General features: G+C 41.7%; 1 protein-coding gene across 7 annotated transcripts in view; it reads right to left on the reverse strand.

The window, feature by feature from the left end:
* CSNK1A1 (casein kinase 1 alpha 1) overlaps positions 1-14,268 on the reverse strand; it is a 47,750-nt gene that overhangs the window by 17,084 nt on the left and 16,398 nt on the right. For 4 of the 7 annotated variants that reach the window (XM_085618180.1, XM_085618178.1, XM_085618179.1 and 1 more), the window contains exons 3-5: positions 6,652-6,778; positions 3,292-3,390; positions 1,338-1,421 (exon numbers count right to left, since the gene is read on the reverse strand). In XM_085618180.1, the coding sequence (XP_085474306.1) occupies positions 1,338-1,421; positions 3,292-3,390; positions 6,652-6,778 (310 nt within the window). The remainder of the gene's footprint in view (positions 1-1,337; positions 1,422-3,291; positions 3,391-6,651; positions 6,779-14,268) is intronic. The other 3 variants (XM_085618183.1, XM_085618182.1, XM_085618181.1) reach the window with 1 other exon arrangement.

Raw genomic sequence — 14,268 nt, forward strand, 5'->3', positions numbered from 1 at the left:
AAAAAAAATTCGCTGGCAAGATGTGGTATAGATAGTTCTGTGAACTGTACTAGACGGCAGGGATTTTTCAAATAAACCCCCACCATGTTCTAAACCTGAAGGAATCGGGATTTTAGGTTCAGGCAGATCATGCAAAACTGGATTTACAAGGAAAAATGAAGTTGCTTTCCAGAATATGGAAAACTAAATGCGGAGGCAGAGATGACTAACAATTTTAAAGATCTGAGCTCTAAACTTAAGCGGTCTAGAAATCGCCTAGTACCAAAACAATTCTAAGTAGTAATACGTCTCACTGAAAAAGCACTCCAACCACATGAAAGTTGGCTCCTGAAATTGAAGCGCAATAGGGCAGTGGGATGTTGCAAAGGATTCAACAACTGTAAAACTTAAGACACCGAGAAGAATTGCAAGATAGATGTACCATTTTCATCCTTCAGAGGATAGCAACTGTTAGTCTTAATGAGAACACACTACAAGAGGAAAAACGCGAGTAAGGCAACCTGTAGGTTAATAAAGGTGTGCACACATAAATTTGGCATCCCACTGGGAAGACAATGGGACTGTACACATTACAAAGAATTTTGGGGTGCTAATGGTGGTTAGTTTAATACATGGCAGTTCAAAGTGGATTTGTCGGAGTGAAAGGCTTACTACTCCATGTCTATTAGGATGGGACTATTTGGAGATCCTGGCAGAAGCAAAATAAAGTGTTCGCTTCCTACCAAACAAGGATCAGGCTTCTTGGGATTCTTGGCATAGGGTTACAACAGATCATAAAGGTTGATATACAATTTCAATCACACCCCCTGAACGAGCAATAAACTTTCTTAAAAACACAAATCAATGTCAATTCAAGTGTGCAAAGCAGGTCTTTTGTTCAACAGTAGTCACACTCCAAAGTTTCAGTCATGCAATATAAACAGCATCTAAGAAATAATTTTAGTACCTACACCATTAAAAAACGGATGCACAGCTATTAATGTAGCTATCTTCTGAGGCATGCATGTCACCAGTTAATGAGGTCTACTTCCCCACCCCCACCACCCCAGAAGATTGAAGAGACAATTTACATTTCAAACTCACCTGAAACTGGTTAACGATTTACCTTGTGACTCAATCATGCATTATAAACCAGATCTACAAAAACTAGGGTGCAAACATTCAAAATCCACCAAGCAAAAGCCACAGGGAAATGCTTAGTAATGATACATGTTTGCCAAGTATGTCTGAATAATGCCAACATAAGAGGTGCTTGAGCAAGCCTATCTCCTGAGGTGACAAAAATAAAATAAAGCACATGAATTTGGGGTTGAGGTTTGAATAGGAGAGTTTCAGACCTGATTTAGTCCTGAGAAAGATGGGTCCTGAGAAGTACTAACAGTCATGCTTCTTTTCCTCTTCCCCACTGGAGATTCTAAACACTGAATAAACAGAGGGTGGCAGTGCATCAAACAGTATTGCTTACATTGCAACAATGGCCGGCGCAGACAGGCAACACCGAGGCATTAGAGAAAGAACAGGGTAGCCAAATGCCATCCTTCTTCCACCAAGCGCTAAGTTTTATTTCACCTTTTTGTTAAGACTACTTTCCAATGAAAATTGACAAGTTAAAATTAATTTATCCAGATTGGTTTCCAACAGCCAGCAGAATGGCACTGCCTTAAACGAGGATGGCGGCAAAAGTTGGGAGTCAAGAGAAGTAACTGCTTATAGCAGTTACAACCTTTGGTATGACAAGCTGCCAGTCTTTCCCCTCCAACCCACCAAAACGAAGGATAAGCAATAAAATCTTCAGTAAGGAAGAGGTAGAAGGCATTTAGTCCCCTTGAAGTTTACTTTCATAAGCATGCAGGGCTTATACCTAGCAGGGCCGAAAGTAGACTTTCAACCAGCAGCAAAATGCTCTGATAATGAATTAGGAACAATTCACATTTCCATTTACTCTACTGAACAAGATTACCACAGAATTCCAGATTTTTGAAAAAGTGGGAAGACTGCAAAAGAATGCAGACAGTATATACCTACAACGGAATAAAGTCTGCAACAAATCATTTCAACAGGTTCTTGCAGGCATTACCTAAGATCAAAACCCACTTAATTTGGCCCAACGTTTTCCAATTAAAAGTAAATTTATATTGCCAAAGCCCAGGAGTCATAAAATGGCCTGCAATGTTTACATTTATAAGCATCCGGCTTGCATAAGATCCAACTTAAAGCAGCACATTGTCGAGCCATTTCTACAACTTGACAAAGCTGTCGGCCAGCCTATTATGAAGCAAGAAACTGGCCACAACACCGAGAAAGAAGAATTGACCAAAACTTAACACCCACAACCCAGTTACACCGTCCACATTTTGTAGCATAATTGAAGCATTTTCTGTTTCCCAGTACTAGAACAGTTACGTTTGGAACCTGGGAAAGCATCACATCTAATTGCAAGGTGACTGGATGTACCCTACAGTGTGAGTGAACGAGACGAGCGTACCAACAAAAAAGGGTTCTAAAACTTCAGTGCGCACCATTTAACACTGAGCATCGAATTGTGTTATTGGACCCACGTTGGCATTCATACAGGCAAACAAAGGTAAACATTTTATTTTAGCTAACAGTTCCTATAATCTATTCAAACATTATCCAAGGCATATACTCCATAAGAAAAAAAATAGCAGTCTTGCTTCCAATATAAAGGTCTACATTTCTCCCCAAATGAAAAGGTCTATGAAAATTAAATGCACAACATGCTCGTATTTGCTTTGCCAATTGCTGCCTGTCTGCCCAAGCTCAACATCCTGCAACTTAAGGAAGCATGTCACTCAGATTACAATTATATTCAAAGAAAAAAAAAAACAGCAATTTATTCAGACTGAATTCATGCACTTCCAGCCCATTCATATAGAGTTAATTGAAATTTCAGGTTAACACACTAGTCGGAATTAGTTACTAAACTGTCTTAACTAAATTTTGCTTGGATGCTTTAAAAAACAATATTGATTTGCTTCTATTGCGCAGGTCCGAACTCCACTAAGTACATACAGGAAATAGTTTCATCAAAAGAGTAAAGTTTAGTTCCACAGCCTGTAGATGAAACCCACAACACAAAATTAGCACAATAAGTAGCATAGAATATACTCCACACATGGATCAAGGATTTTAAACATAACCAGCCTACCTGATTTTTGAGAAACTGGCACATCTAGCAACACCATTTCACATGATTTATTCCTGCATTTTCCAATGGACAGCCAGCGTCCTAGCCATATTGCAGACGCAGATACAGCAACAAACACTAACCTTATTACAATGACGCCCGATACCCATTAGGAAGTTATCTGGTTTTATGTCTCTGTGTATAAAATTCTTTGTATGCACATATTCAATTCTGCTGATCATCTGCAAAAATAAAAGTGGAAATAGCATGTTTTATAGCAGTTAATAAATTACAAAGCAAGCACATGGCGAGGAATGCAAATGTTTTTTCACTGTCAAAAACAACTTTCAGAGCTCGACAGAACGTAGCAGAAAATATTTTCCCAAATGCATTACAAAATCTACTTTGCAACCTGAACTGCGGGTGGGGTACTAAATCACCGGTATAGTGACAATTGTTTATCAAAAACTGATTCCTCTTACCTCAATCACACTAATTGAGTGACATCATTCAGAGGCTTTGTAGCCCTTTTTGGACAGACTCCTTATTTAAGGTTGGCTAATGCTGTCAAAAGAAAGAACTGTGTGGCTCCAAAACAGTTTTACATTATTTACCAGTTCTGCACAGTTTATACATAAAGTGGGAAGAGATGGGTCTAAGGACATATCACCTGCAGTGGGCAAATATGCAGACTTGTTCTTGAACACTGTCTCAACTTTGAGGCATCTCACTGGCACATCACCAAAAACACAGCATGTCAATTTTCTGGGAAAAAGTTGATTATCTGCGATTGGACAGGCAGGAGTGAAGTGGGAGTAGCGGGGGGGGGGGGGGGGGGGGGGGGGGGGTGTTAATGAGAAACTTCAAAGGTGTCCCTCTGCAGCAGAACGCACTGAACTGCACTGTTAACCCAGGAGTAGGGCTATGCCTTGCAATAAAAGACATTACCACACCACTAGAAAAAAAAACATCAAGTATTTGACAGTGTAGCTATAGAGTTGGCAAAAAAAAAAAAAAAAAACACGCATTAATGCAATAGGTCTCGCATTTACGAGAGTTTGAACTATTGGCAATGCCTTTGTGTTTTTAAAACTGAGCAATAAAAGGCATTGTCATTTAATATACCAATGGCTTAAACTCTTGCAAATGCAAGACCTATTGCATTGCAAACGTGTTTATTTTATTTGAAAGCATTAGGAGAGAGCGTGTCCAGCCTGCAGGAGCAGACAGGACAAAGCTATTTGAAAAAATAATGCTCGGAGGCCGTAATTAAAGCCTATCGCATAACACATGTAACAGGTGGTGTCGCCATGGGAGGTTACAAAATGAGACAAGACGGTACTAAGGTTGGACTACTAAGCCTATTGACCAATGAACAGACAGTTTACAGTGGACAATGATACGAGACAATGAGAAATATGGGCAGGGAGTAGGCGGAATATCAAGTCCATACCTGAATACAGCATGCCTCGCAGAGCAGCACATGTACTGCCCAGGCTCGACCTAAAAATGGTGCTCCTCATGGAAGTGGCTTCACATGCATTACACCGCTCCCTTCTACCTACCAGCACGAATCCTGTTGGTTCCATATGCCTATTGAACCATGCAGTGTTTATCCGGTGGCCACATATCGAGCTACATTACTACCTACACATGGCATTCAGATGACTGGTATTTGGTATTTCATGACACCCTCTCGCCAAGCTGAAATGATTGCCTCCACTTCCTATACAGACTTGTAGAACCACATACCCTCAGTGTGAGTAGTTAATTAAAAGAGTGTATATACACCACGCAAAGTTCATAGTGGCCTATGCGGAGGTTTAATCCTGCAATCACTAGTTGGTCAACCCAAAGCAGCCTTTCTATAAAAGTTTGCACTCTGAAATTAGAATGATCTGGGTTTCCTCTAGTGTTTTTAGTGTGACTTGCACCTGGAGCTGTATATGTTTGCATCTCTCTGCCACTCATGGTGGGTTCAGATACAACATGCAGGGGGTGAGAGTGGATCTCTGGGAGTAGATGTGAGGCGTGCTCTTTATTACGGAAAATGTAATTATTTGACAGATCTGATTCGGATCCTTGTTACCAATGGATCGGTTTGACGATTCTGGTGCCATTTCCTTATGTCTGGCATTGAGAAGACTGAAGGGAATAGACTGAATGTAAATATGAGGGAGTACTAATTTGCTGTGTCACATTATTGACAAGGCTGCAAAGCATCCTCACTGTTCGGTTTGCTAATTAAAATAGAATCTTATGAGTACTAGTATCTGGGGGCATCAAAGTTGTCTGTCGCCTGGATTAATGAGTCAAACTCCATAGTAAGTTCCTTGAAACAAATGACTATTTTTCACAGAAAGTCCTAATCATGAATGCATCCCTTCCAGCTTGTATCGATACTGCAGTGCGCATTCCGGTGACCGGCTTGCTACGCCCTCCATAAATTGCAGTTGGTGCAGAGTTCAGCTGCTAGACTGGTGCTAGGATTGAGAACTTACCAGGTCTCCTCTGCTCTGACCTCCTGCAGTGGTTACACAAAGAAAGTTCTTTAAATCTCCCTGTCTAGTACACAAAGCTGTATTTAATTGTAGGCAAGCTCTGTTACGTTGGCTTATTTGGTATAACTCCAACCGTTGATTGAGGTCCAAAGATGTAGCTCTCCTTCAGGTTCCTATGTTTCGTCATTAGACGATTGGTGGAAGAGCCATCTTTGCAGCAGCCTTTACACAATGCAATTTGCTTCCACTATCTTTACGACCACAACCTTCCCATTTAAAAATCAGGAAAGCCTTTAAGGCCAGGGTGCTCCCTCACTCTTGAATGAAGCGATTGTAGGCTTTGCCATTTTGTTAGTTAGCTGCATCAAGATACCTATGTGATGCATGTTCACAACTCAAACAAGCAGCACTGAAAGAGATAGCTATTGTAAAAAAAAAAAAAAAAAAAAAAAAAAAAAAAAAAAAAGCCGCCCACCAGTGGTGCGCGCGCGCCACAGCGAACATGCGTTTTCAATTATCGCGCCCATGTCTGGGCACGATAGTTGAAACCGCATGGCCTTTGGTGCACGCAACAGACACCAATAGGCCATGGGCGGAGCAATGAGCCTGCCTTTTGCGACACGCACGCAAAGGACAATCACGGAAGCCAAAAGGAAAAGCACGAGCGTGTGCGATTCCAGGCTCCTTTTGGAACCCCAGACAAAGAGGACGCTCGCTGCGTGAGTAGTGCTGCGCCCTGCATCGCTAGGCATGAGACCTAAAAAAGAAGATAGTAGGATTACACTGGGTAGAGTGACAAATTATTTAAATTTGGTTGCTCAAGAATAAAGGGACTAGTAATGCTTCTGAAAATTATCTGCTGGTATGCACACAGCAAACTTTGATGGACCTCAGATTTACATCACATGAAACCCAAAAAAAACCAATACGAACGGGGGTGGGGTTTGAAAGCAATCATTTCTAGACATTATCAGCAATGTCATACATCAATGAAGAACCAACCTGGTCAGCTAACATAAGGACAGTTTTCATTGTGAACCTCCGGGAACAAAAGTTAAACAGGTCCTCGAGGCTTGGGCCGAGCAGATCCATGACAAGAACATTGTAGTCTTTCTCCTGACCATACCACCTGCAATGAATAGCACAATGCACGTGTATAATTTTCAATGGATGGCACAGTCATATTTAAAGAACTTTATTAGATGAAAAAAAAGCAAAGCATGAAGTTACATACTACTTTAATAAACAAAAGCAGTTTACTGGTGCACTTTTATTCATAGACTACGATGAGTGCGCAGCAACAGGCTGCATAGAGCTATCAAATAGACATGGGAATATACTTAGAACTGGTCAGGGTTTAACAGGTGTTGCCTGACAAATAAAATAAATCACACCCCCTCAAAAAATTAACAAGCAGTTTAAAAGGGCTGTAAAAGTAATCCCTGTCCATGGTATCTCGATCTACCCACATTCAATTCCTTCTGCACTAGACAGAATTCTGTCACAATCAAATGATTAGATCATGGATTTCAGCAAGCCATGGTGTGTGTGTGTGTGTGTGTGGAGGGGGGGGGGGGGATTGGCAGGTTGAGAAACCCACAGACTAAAATTCTACATTTCGACAGGAGATTTTTGGATTGCGTACAAAACACACACTCTGGCCAGCACATTGACAACATCCATCTGCTTGATCTCGTTTAGTGTGTCTATACTAAACTATGTCAGCTGGTTTCTAATACCCCTTGCCTGGTCTGGAATGCATGGCAAGAAGCCACCAGTAAACAGCAGCTCACCCTCATTTATGAAGTATTCAGTGCAGGCTATCTAATGAACTGCAGCTTTTGCATACTCCCGTAGTACACACATGTAGTATTGATACGACACTTCAGATACACTTCCTACAGAAAATACAATAACCCAGCTGTAGCTAAAAAGTGGCACTCGATAAATCCTACAGTATTCTCAGCAACTAAAACACCTGTCCCGCGATAATCTGAAGCATGGTCGACAAAGACTAGCAACGCCAAACTTTAAAACTGTAAACATTCCTAAAATTGATATGGTAGTATAATTGTGCCACACAACAGAACAAACTTCCTATGATCTTAAGTCTAATAATTTTTATTCAAAATATGAAACAAGTAAAAAATGAAAAATAACAGATATACAACTAGCAGAAATCAGATTGGCTGTGCTGGTAAGGAATGCCAGATACTGGACTATGGACTAATTTAAAAATACAGATTTTTTTTTTTTTGTTGAAGTCTAGTACTAGGAAAAAAAGATGTTTCTAGTTAAGTGTCAAACAGAAATGACTCATTCAAAAATAGGTTAACGGTTCCAGTCAGGTGATGCTTGTGTTTCTTATTTATTATGGGTTTAATCATTAAGGGTTTCTGCAAGTGACAACCCAGAATCTGATTGATCAGGATAGACTAGGTTCTTCCAAAAATCTGTCGCACAGGGGTAAAGTTCAAGGGAAATCAACTCCATAGAGATGTGTCCTCGCTTCATTTTTGGCACAAAGACAAATTACTAAAAAACGAGAGGGTGAAACAAAAAGGAATCACCCTTAGTCTCCCAGTCATCATAATCAAACAAAAGAGTGTGTCCAAACAATGAGGAAGAGTTTGTGAAAAAGTGTCACTCTAAAGAGGTAAAAAAAAACACCTCACTCACCAACCTGGTTGGTGACACGCTTCATCATAGGGTCCCCACCAGAGATGCCGAATGCATCTCTGGTGTGCTGCGACGCTTAAATATAGCGGAGCGTGTTTTGAATAAGTGGTCGCCCCAGGCCTGTTGGGACCAATTAGGTTTTCGGCTGGCGGTTGATCCTTTGCTGAAATTTGATTGAGGGTCCCGCCACACAGCAGTACCTAAGGAGCAGAGTTTTCTTAATTTTAATACTCTCATGGCTTTTGAGAAATACTTGAAGGTTTCCACATAACCGTGTTGTTGCCTAGGATTGCACGACAGGTTAGGGTAAGCCTTAGCGTGCTAATACCGCCGTGGTGTTATTGGTCCTGACATGTTGACCGATTGTTCACTTTTTAGGATGTATCTGGTCAATTAAATACCAGTTAGGGACATTCACTTCACCTTTTAACCAGTGCCTTGTTTTCCGCCATTAAAATTCTTTGTGGATAAAACTGCCCTTTTTAAAATCGTTTTTGTACTCACTTTTTTGAAGGTTTATTCAAACACGCTCCGCTATATTTAAGCGTCGCAGCACACCAGAGATGCATTCGGCATCTCTGGTGGGGACCCTATGATGAAGCGTGTCACCAACCAGCTTGGCGAGTGAGGGTTCTTTAACCTCTTTTTCGCAAACTCTTCCTCATTGTTTGGACACACTTTTGTTGTTTGATTCCAAAGACAAATTAAACAAAACCACAAAACCACAAACATCTGCCATCTCTGTTGTTCCTGGGCGATCGAGATAAATTAGTACTGCAGGAACACAACTACACAAAATGGCGAGATTTTTATTCTTGCAAATGGCACCAGACAGACCAATGTAAAATCTCAATTTGGCTTGCAAGAACAGCGTTACCTATTTCTCAAGCAGAAGATGGATATTCAAAATACAGTGGATACAGCTCAAGACCTACACAAATGCCACAAAAAACAATAATTCTTCTGTATGTGTACATACATCCAGCTTCCTAAATAAGAAATGGTAAGTAGATTTGAATATAAAATGAGTTCCGATGACTAAAATTATTTCACAACCTCCACATCAGTCAATTTTGGAAACTCACAATGGAGGGGAGTGGTTTGATCAATTCAGGGAAGCAAACAAATCTATTATTTGATCAAACTAAAGGTTCATTCATGGACTTGATCTAAATATGGAGATCGTGTTGGAGTATGAAAACTAGCAAAAACAAAACCTGCCAGGGTTCAGTGTAAAACATAGGATAAACAGTACGTTACTAAATTCTAGTTTTCCGAACACCATCTTGACAAAAAAAAAATAAAAAAATAAAAAAAAAAAAAAAAAAAAAACCACTTGCAGTGCAATAGGTCTCGCATTTGCTAGAGTTCGATCTAGTGGCCTCGTAAATTATAATGCTTTTTATGCGTTTAGAAAATCTGCAAGCGGTGGGTAAACTCCACTTGCAGGTTTATAAACACAAATAAAAGGCATTATCATTTACAATAACAATAGCTGAAACTCAAGACCTAGTACACTGCAAGTGCTTGTTAGAACTGCCACTGCTGAACACAGCCCACTTAAAGCCCTGGTGTAGAGTATAAACGGTGCTCTGGTGAGGCGAGGATCACTGAAAGCCTACAGAACTCGTGCATTAGGGTCGTTTAAATCCCCATATGGCCAGTTCATGGGTGGAGGACGACAGAAAAACAACGAAAGAGGGGAACGCAACGCCAAAGAAACTGGGACTAGTACTCGCAGGGAGAGGCTCTCGAGCCGGACGGACAGTAAGTCAGGGTTAAGTTAAACACAAAGACGGAAGAGCCCTACATGGAAATATTCATATTGCAAACAATACCCTTCAGGCACATTTTCCCTCCTAAACAAAACGCAGCTCTTTACTATGTTGGCACGTGACAGGACCCGTTACCACATGCACACACATGAACCCGATCTACTCTCTTCACAGTCCCCCGAGCTCCGCTGCCCCCGTCAGCCGTTACAGGTCTATGAACAAAAAAAACCCCAAAAAACACACATACCGCTAAGACTGCAGCGGGAACAAAGAATAAAAGGCCCGAAATGAGGGTTTTCACTTAGACGAGGATGACTGCGGGAGCACCAGCTGGACTTGCCTTAGTCCCCTGTGGAAACGCATTCCACGGTGCACCAGACAGCTCCGGAGACAGCGGCGCAGCTTTAATGGTCGGAATAGAAAAATAGCAGACGCCAAAAACCTTTCACAGCAGCAGATTTGTATTAAACGCATACTAATATCTTTAAGGAAACGTTTCCCGTTCATCAAAATGAACGGCCCGTCTCCAAGAGGCAGATGGACGCTTACACAGAACAGTGGAACACGCTCATCAATTCGTATAAAATATCCTTTATTGCCAACCAGAATTAGGAGGAGAGTAATTCTGGCAAAAACTCAAGTGATCCGTGAGCCGCTTCCAAACAAGCCATTGCGCTTTCACTTTAATGAAAATAGTGCCTACATCATGTAATAAAGGAAACCGTGTAACGCCGCCAGCAAACAATCCAGTCGAGATGGGCGGGGTCACAAGGAGACAGGGTGGTAAAGCCTCACTTTCAACCGGAGGCCAGCGTTTAACATAAATGATGACACCAGTATAAGATTGATGGGCGGGGCTTCAAGTCCACTTCCGAAATCTCGATCACAATAAGCCGCAAGGAGCGCATGTGCGCTAGGTCTGCGAAACCTAAAAGTCTACAAGGAATGGATTTACAACTACAAAAAGAGCTTAGGTGCACGGCTCTAATTTACATTAGTAGGTGACTGAGGATAATCATCAAAAACAAGGATATAATAAATCAGCAGCACAGATCAACCAATGTGAAAGTAAACACTGAAAAACCTGCAAGTACACGGTTATTACCTGCATAAAGAAATTTAGACATAGGCAATTCACTTTGCCGGTAGTTCAAGACTTTGCTAATACAGAACACATTCACATCAACCACACAATTTAACACATAGTAAAGCAATAGCCAATGGAATTATACGATTGTGCGGGCACAGCTTTTTTTTGCCAAATTATGGATGCCACAGAATACACCATCTGGTGCAGAATTTATTTTAAAAAATACCTCAATCAGTTCAAAAGTTGCAGCAAAACGTGATGCCACGCAGTGGAATGGCCTTTGCAAAGTTTGACTGGTCGCCATTCTGCTGCTTACTGCTAAATGCAAAAGTTTATCCCTCCGCTATCCTTCTGAATCCAAATAACTGACTAACCTATCCACCACTCAAATTACTTTCATATTTCACTATACTAATCCAACAATAATCCTATGGGTTCCAGAGTAGCGTGCTACTAGTCGAAAAAGCGCTTTGAAGCCTCGTTCGGGGTAGTAAGCGTTCTATAAATGCAATCATAATACAATATCTTGGTGTTAATCCTCTATGGAGGTGCAACCTAGTGCTAAGTGTAAAAAAAAAAAAAAAAAAAAAAAAAACACACAACAACAACGATGGAATGGGCTCAGCCACAACGTAAAGCAGAACAGAGGGGGCAAAATGCTCCTCTCTGCGTAACATACGGTCCAGACAAAAGTGCTTCATGAATTTACTTAGGACACACCCACAAAGTTGCCTTGCAAATGTCTAAGATAGAGACTCGGCCTGCTAACAGTGGTACCAGCTTTTATCCTGGTCGAATGAGCAAGCAGTCCCTCTGGAGGCTGCTTTTTGGCCAGTTCGTACCACATCTTAATGCAGAGGACATTCCAGAGAGAGATGGTTCACTTCTGGTTCTGCCCTTGATCTCCCACCTGGTGGTCTTTGGTATGGTCAATACAGAAGATCCACACTCTTGGGATCAAAAAGAGGACTGAGACGAAGGAGCGCAGAAAGCCACCAGGGTGATGGTTTGACCAGTGTGGATAAAGGTCACCTTTTGGCAGAAAGGATGCCCAGGTCCGCAGATTGCTAGTCTGGAGATCATTCACATGCTGTGCTGAGGTGATGGAGATAACAGTCTTAATAGTAAGAAGCCATAAAGGAGAGGTGAAGTGTTCGAATGGAGTGCACATGGGAGAATTAAGGAACGGATTATGGCCCGATAGGGGCATTACAAAGAGAAAAGGGGAAAACTTGTTGTAGACCCTTAAAAGAGCTACAGCACAACCAGTGGCTTTAACGAGGGCTGATCTTGCAACCGTACCCAAAGCAAAGCTGGGCAAGAGAGAACAAACCATAAAACAGATAACTTGGCCTAGAAGGGGTCAACCTGGCATCTCACAACTCACAAATAAGTCCCAACAGCAGGCATATACTGTTTGTCGAAGTATGCCTGGCTGCCAAGATGACATCAAGCATCTGCAGAGGAAGGTTGAAGGTGTTCAGCTATCACCGCCCGAACTCCAAGCATTAAGGTGGAGATTGCAAAGTGCTGGTTTCAGAAGCCTGCCATGTTCCTGTAACAGCAAGTCCTCCCAGAATGGCTCAGACGCCAACTGACTGGAGTAATAGGGCTGAAGCAGTTGGCAAGGTAGGGAAGACAAGCCCAAGGAGTGTGCAGTAGCCCTGCTCTCCTTGAACAGCTCGAGAATGGAGTCTGCCATGTCCCCAATCAGGAGAGTCCCATCACACAGCGTGACTGGAAATTCCCTGAAAAGCAGGTGGACCGCATCGGCGAATGGCAACACTGGAATTGGTAGACACCCAAAGGATTTGTGGTGTCTACGCAACAAGTTGTGAACTCTGCAGCATCCTGGCCATTCTTATTGGCATGGGCCAAGAACAGATCAGAGACCTTATAGGACATCTGGGAGGATTTGAGCCACCCAGTCCGAATGAGTATGAGTAGAGCACGAGCAGGCCACTGGAAGTCACAGACCTCAGCACCACACTTTGAGGAAAATATTAGCTTGATAAGTGGACATGTTCAGACTCCCGGTCATCAATAGGGTTAGTCCTACAGGAGGATGACTGCACCACCAATCATTCAGGAGATGGGAGCTAAGCCAGGAAAGCAAGATCGCCCAGAACAGGACGATGGGGTTGCACAATTTGGCTATTAAATGGCAGGCGAGAACAAGGTTTTGCCCACGCACACAATAAGGTGTCAATCGAGGACTCTTTAAATGACAGAAGAGGCTTAGAAGAAATTTGTGCTGGATGCAAAACGTCTGTTATTACATTAATCTGGACCTCCAAGGGTGGGTGGGGGCTAGAGTATATTCTGTAAATCGCCCAAGTTACAGATGAAATGTAATCACAAATTAGTTTATTTCCTACTCATTTTTTATTTTATGTCAATGGTTAGTTTGAGGAATCAATACAAATGACACCTTGCTAAATTTTAAAGGTTTGTGAAAAGTTGAAAAAAAATTCAGCTTTCTAGGTCACACATTGGTTTCACACCTGTTTCCACCACAAACTAGAAGTAGGTTGAAAGCACAAGTAATCAGTAAACTATAAGCCCTTTCTAGATTGTTTTAGTTTCTAAGAACAGATCCTGCAGCCACAGCACATTTGCGGTCTAAGGAGAGACCTAAAAAGCGGATCCTTAAACATAGGCAGGATAAGGATACAAGTCAGCCAGTCACAAGAGGAAGCAAAGCCATCAAATAGGCAAGCAGGTGAGCGACATTAGACCCAATGATAACCAATGGCTGGGCTTTAAACCTACTGCAAGTTTAGCCTAGCCCACAAGGTCTTGCCCACCAGAATGCTTATAGCTCTCTAGTTAAATACTTAAAAACAACTGCGTAAGGAAAGTTGGACACTAACCTTGCAGTTCAACAAAACACTCAATTACGAGCATCTGCATAAAATCTTTATGCAATTTAATACAATAGGCAACAAAATGGAATTGTGCCCAAAAAGACCAACTACATGAACAAGTCAGTCAAAGCAGCACAATTTGTTGTTCCACAATCATACCTTGCAGAATTTTTTTTATTTACTGTTTTGCAAAGCACTGAATTTTCAG

Source organism: Triturus cristatus, chromosome 7 (genome assembly GCF_964204655.1).
Source record: "Triturus cristatus chromosome 7, aTriCri1.1, whole genome shotgun sequence".
Lineage (NCBI taxonomy): Eukaryota > Metazoa > Chordata > Amphibia > Caudata > Salamandridae > Triturus > Triturus cristatus.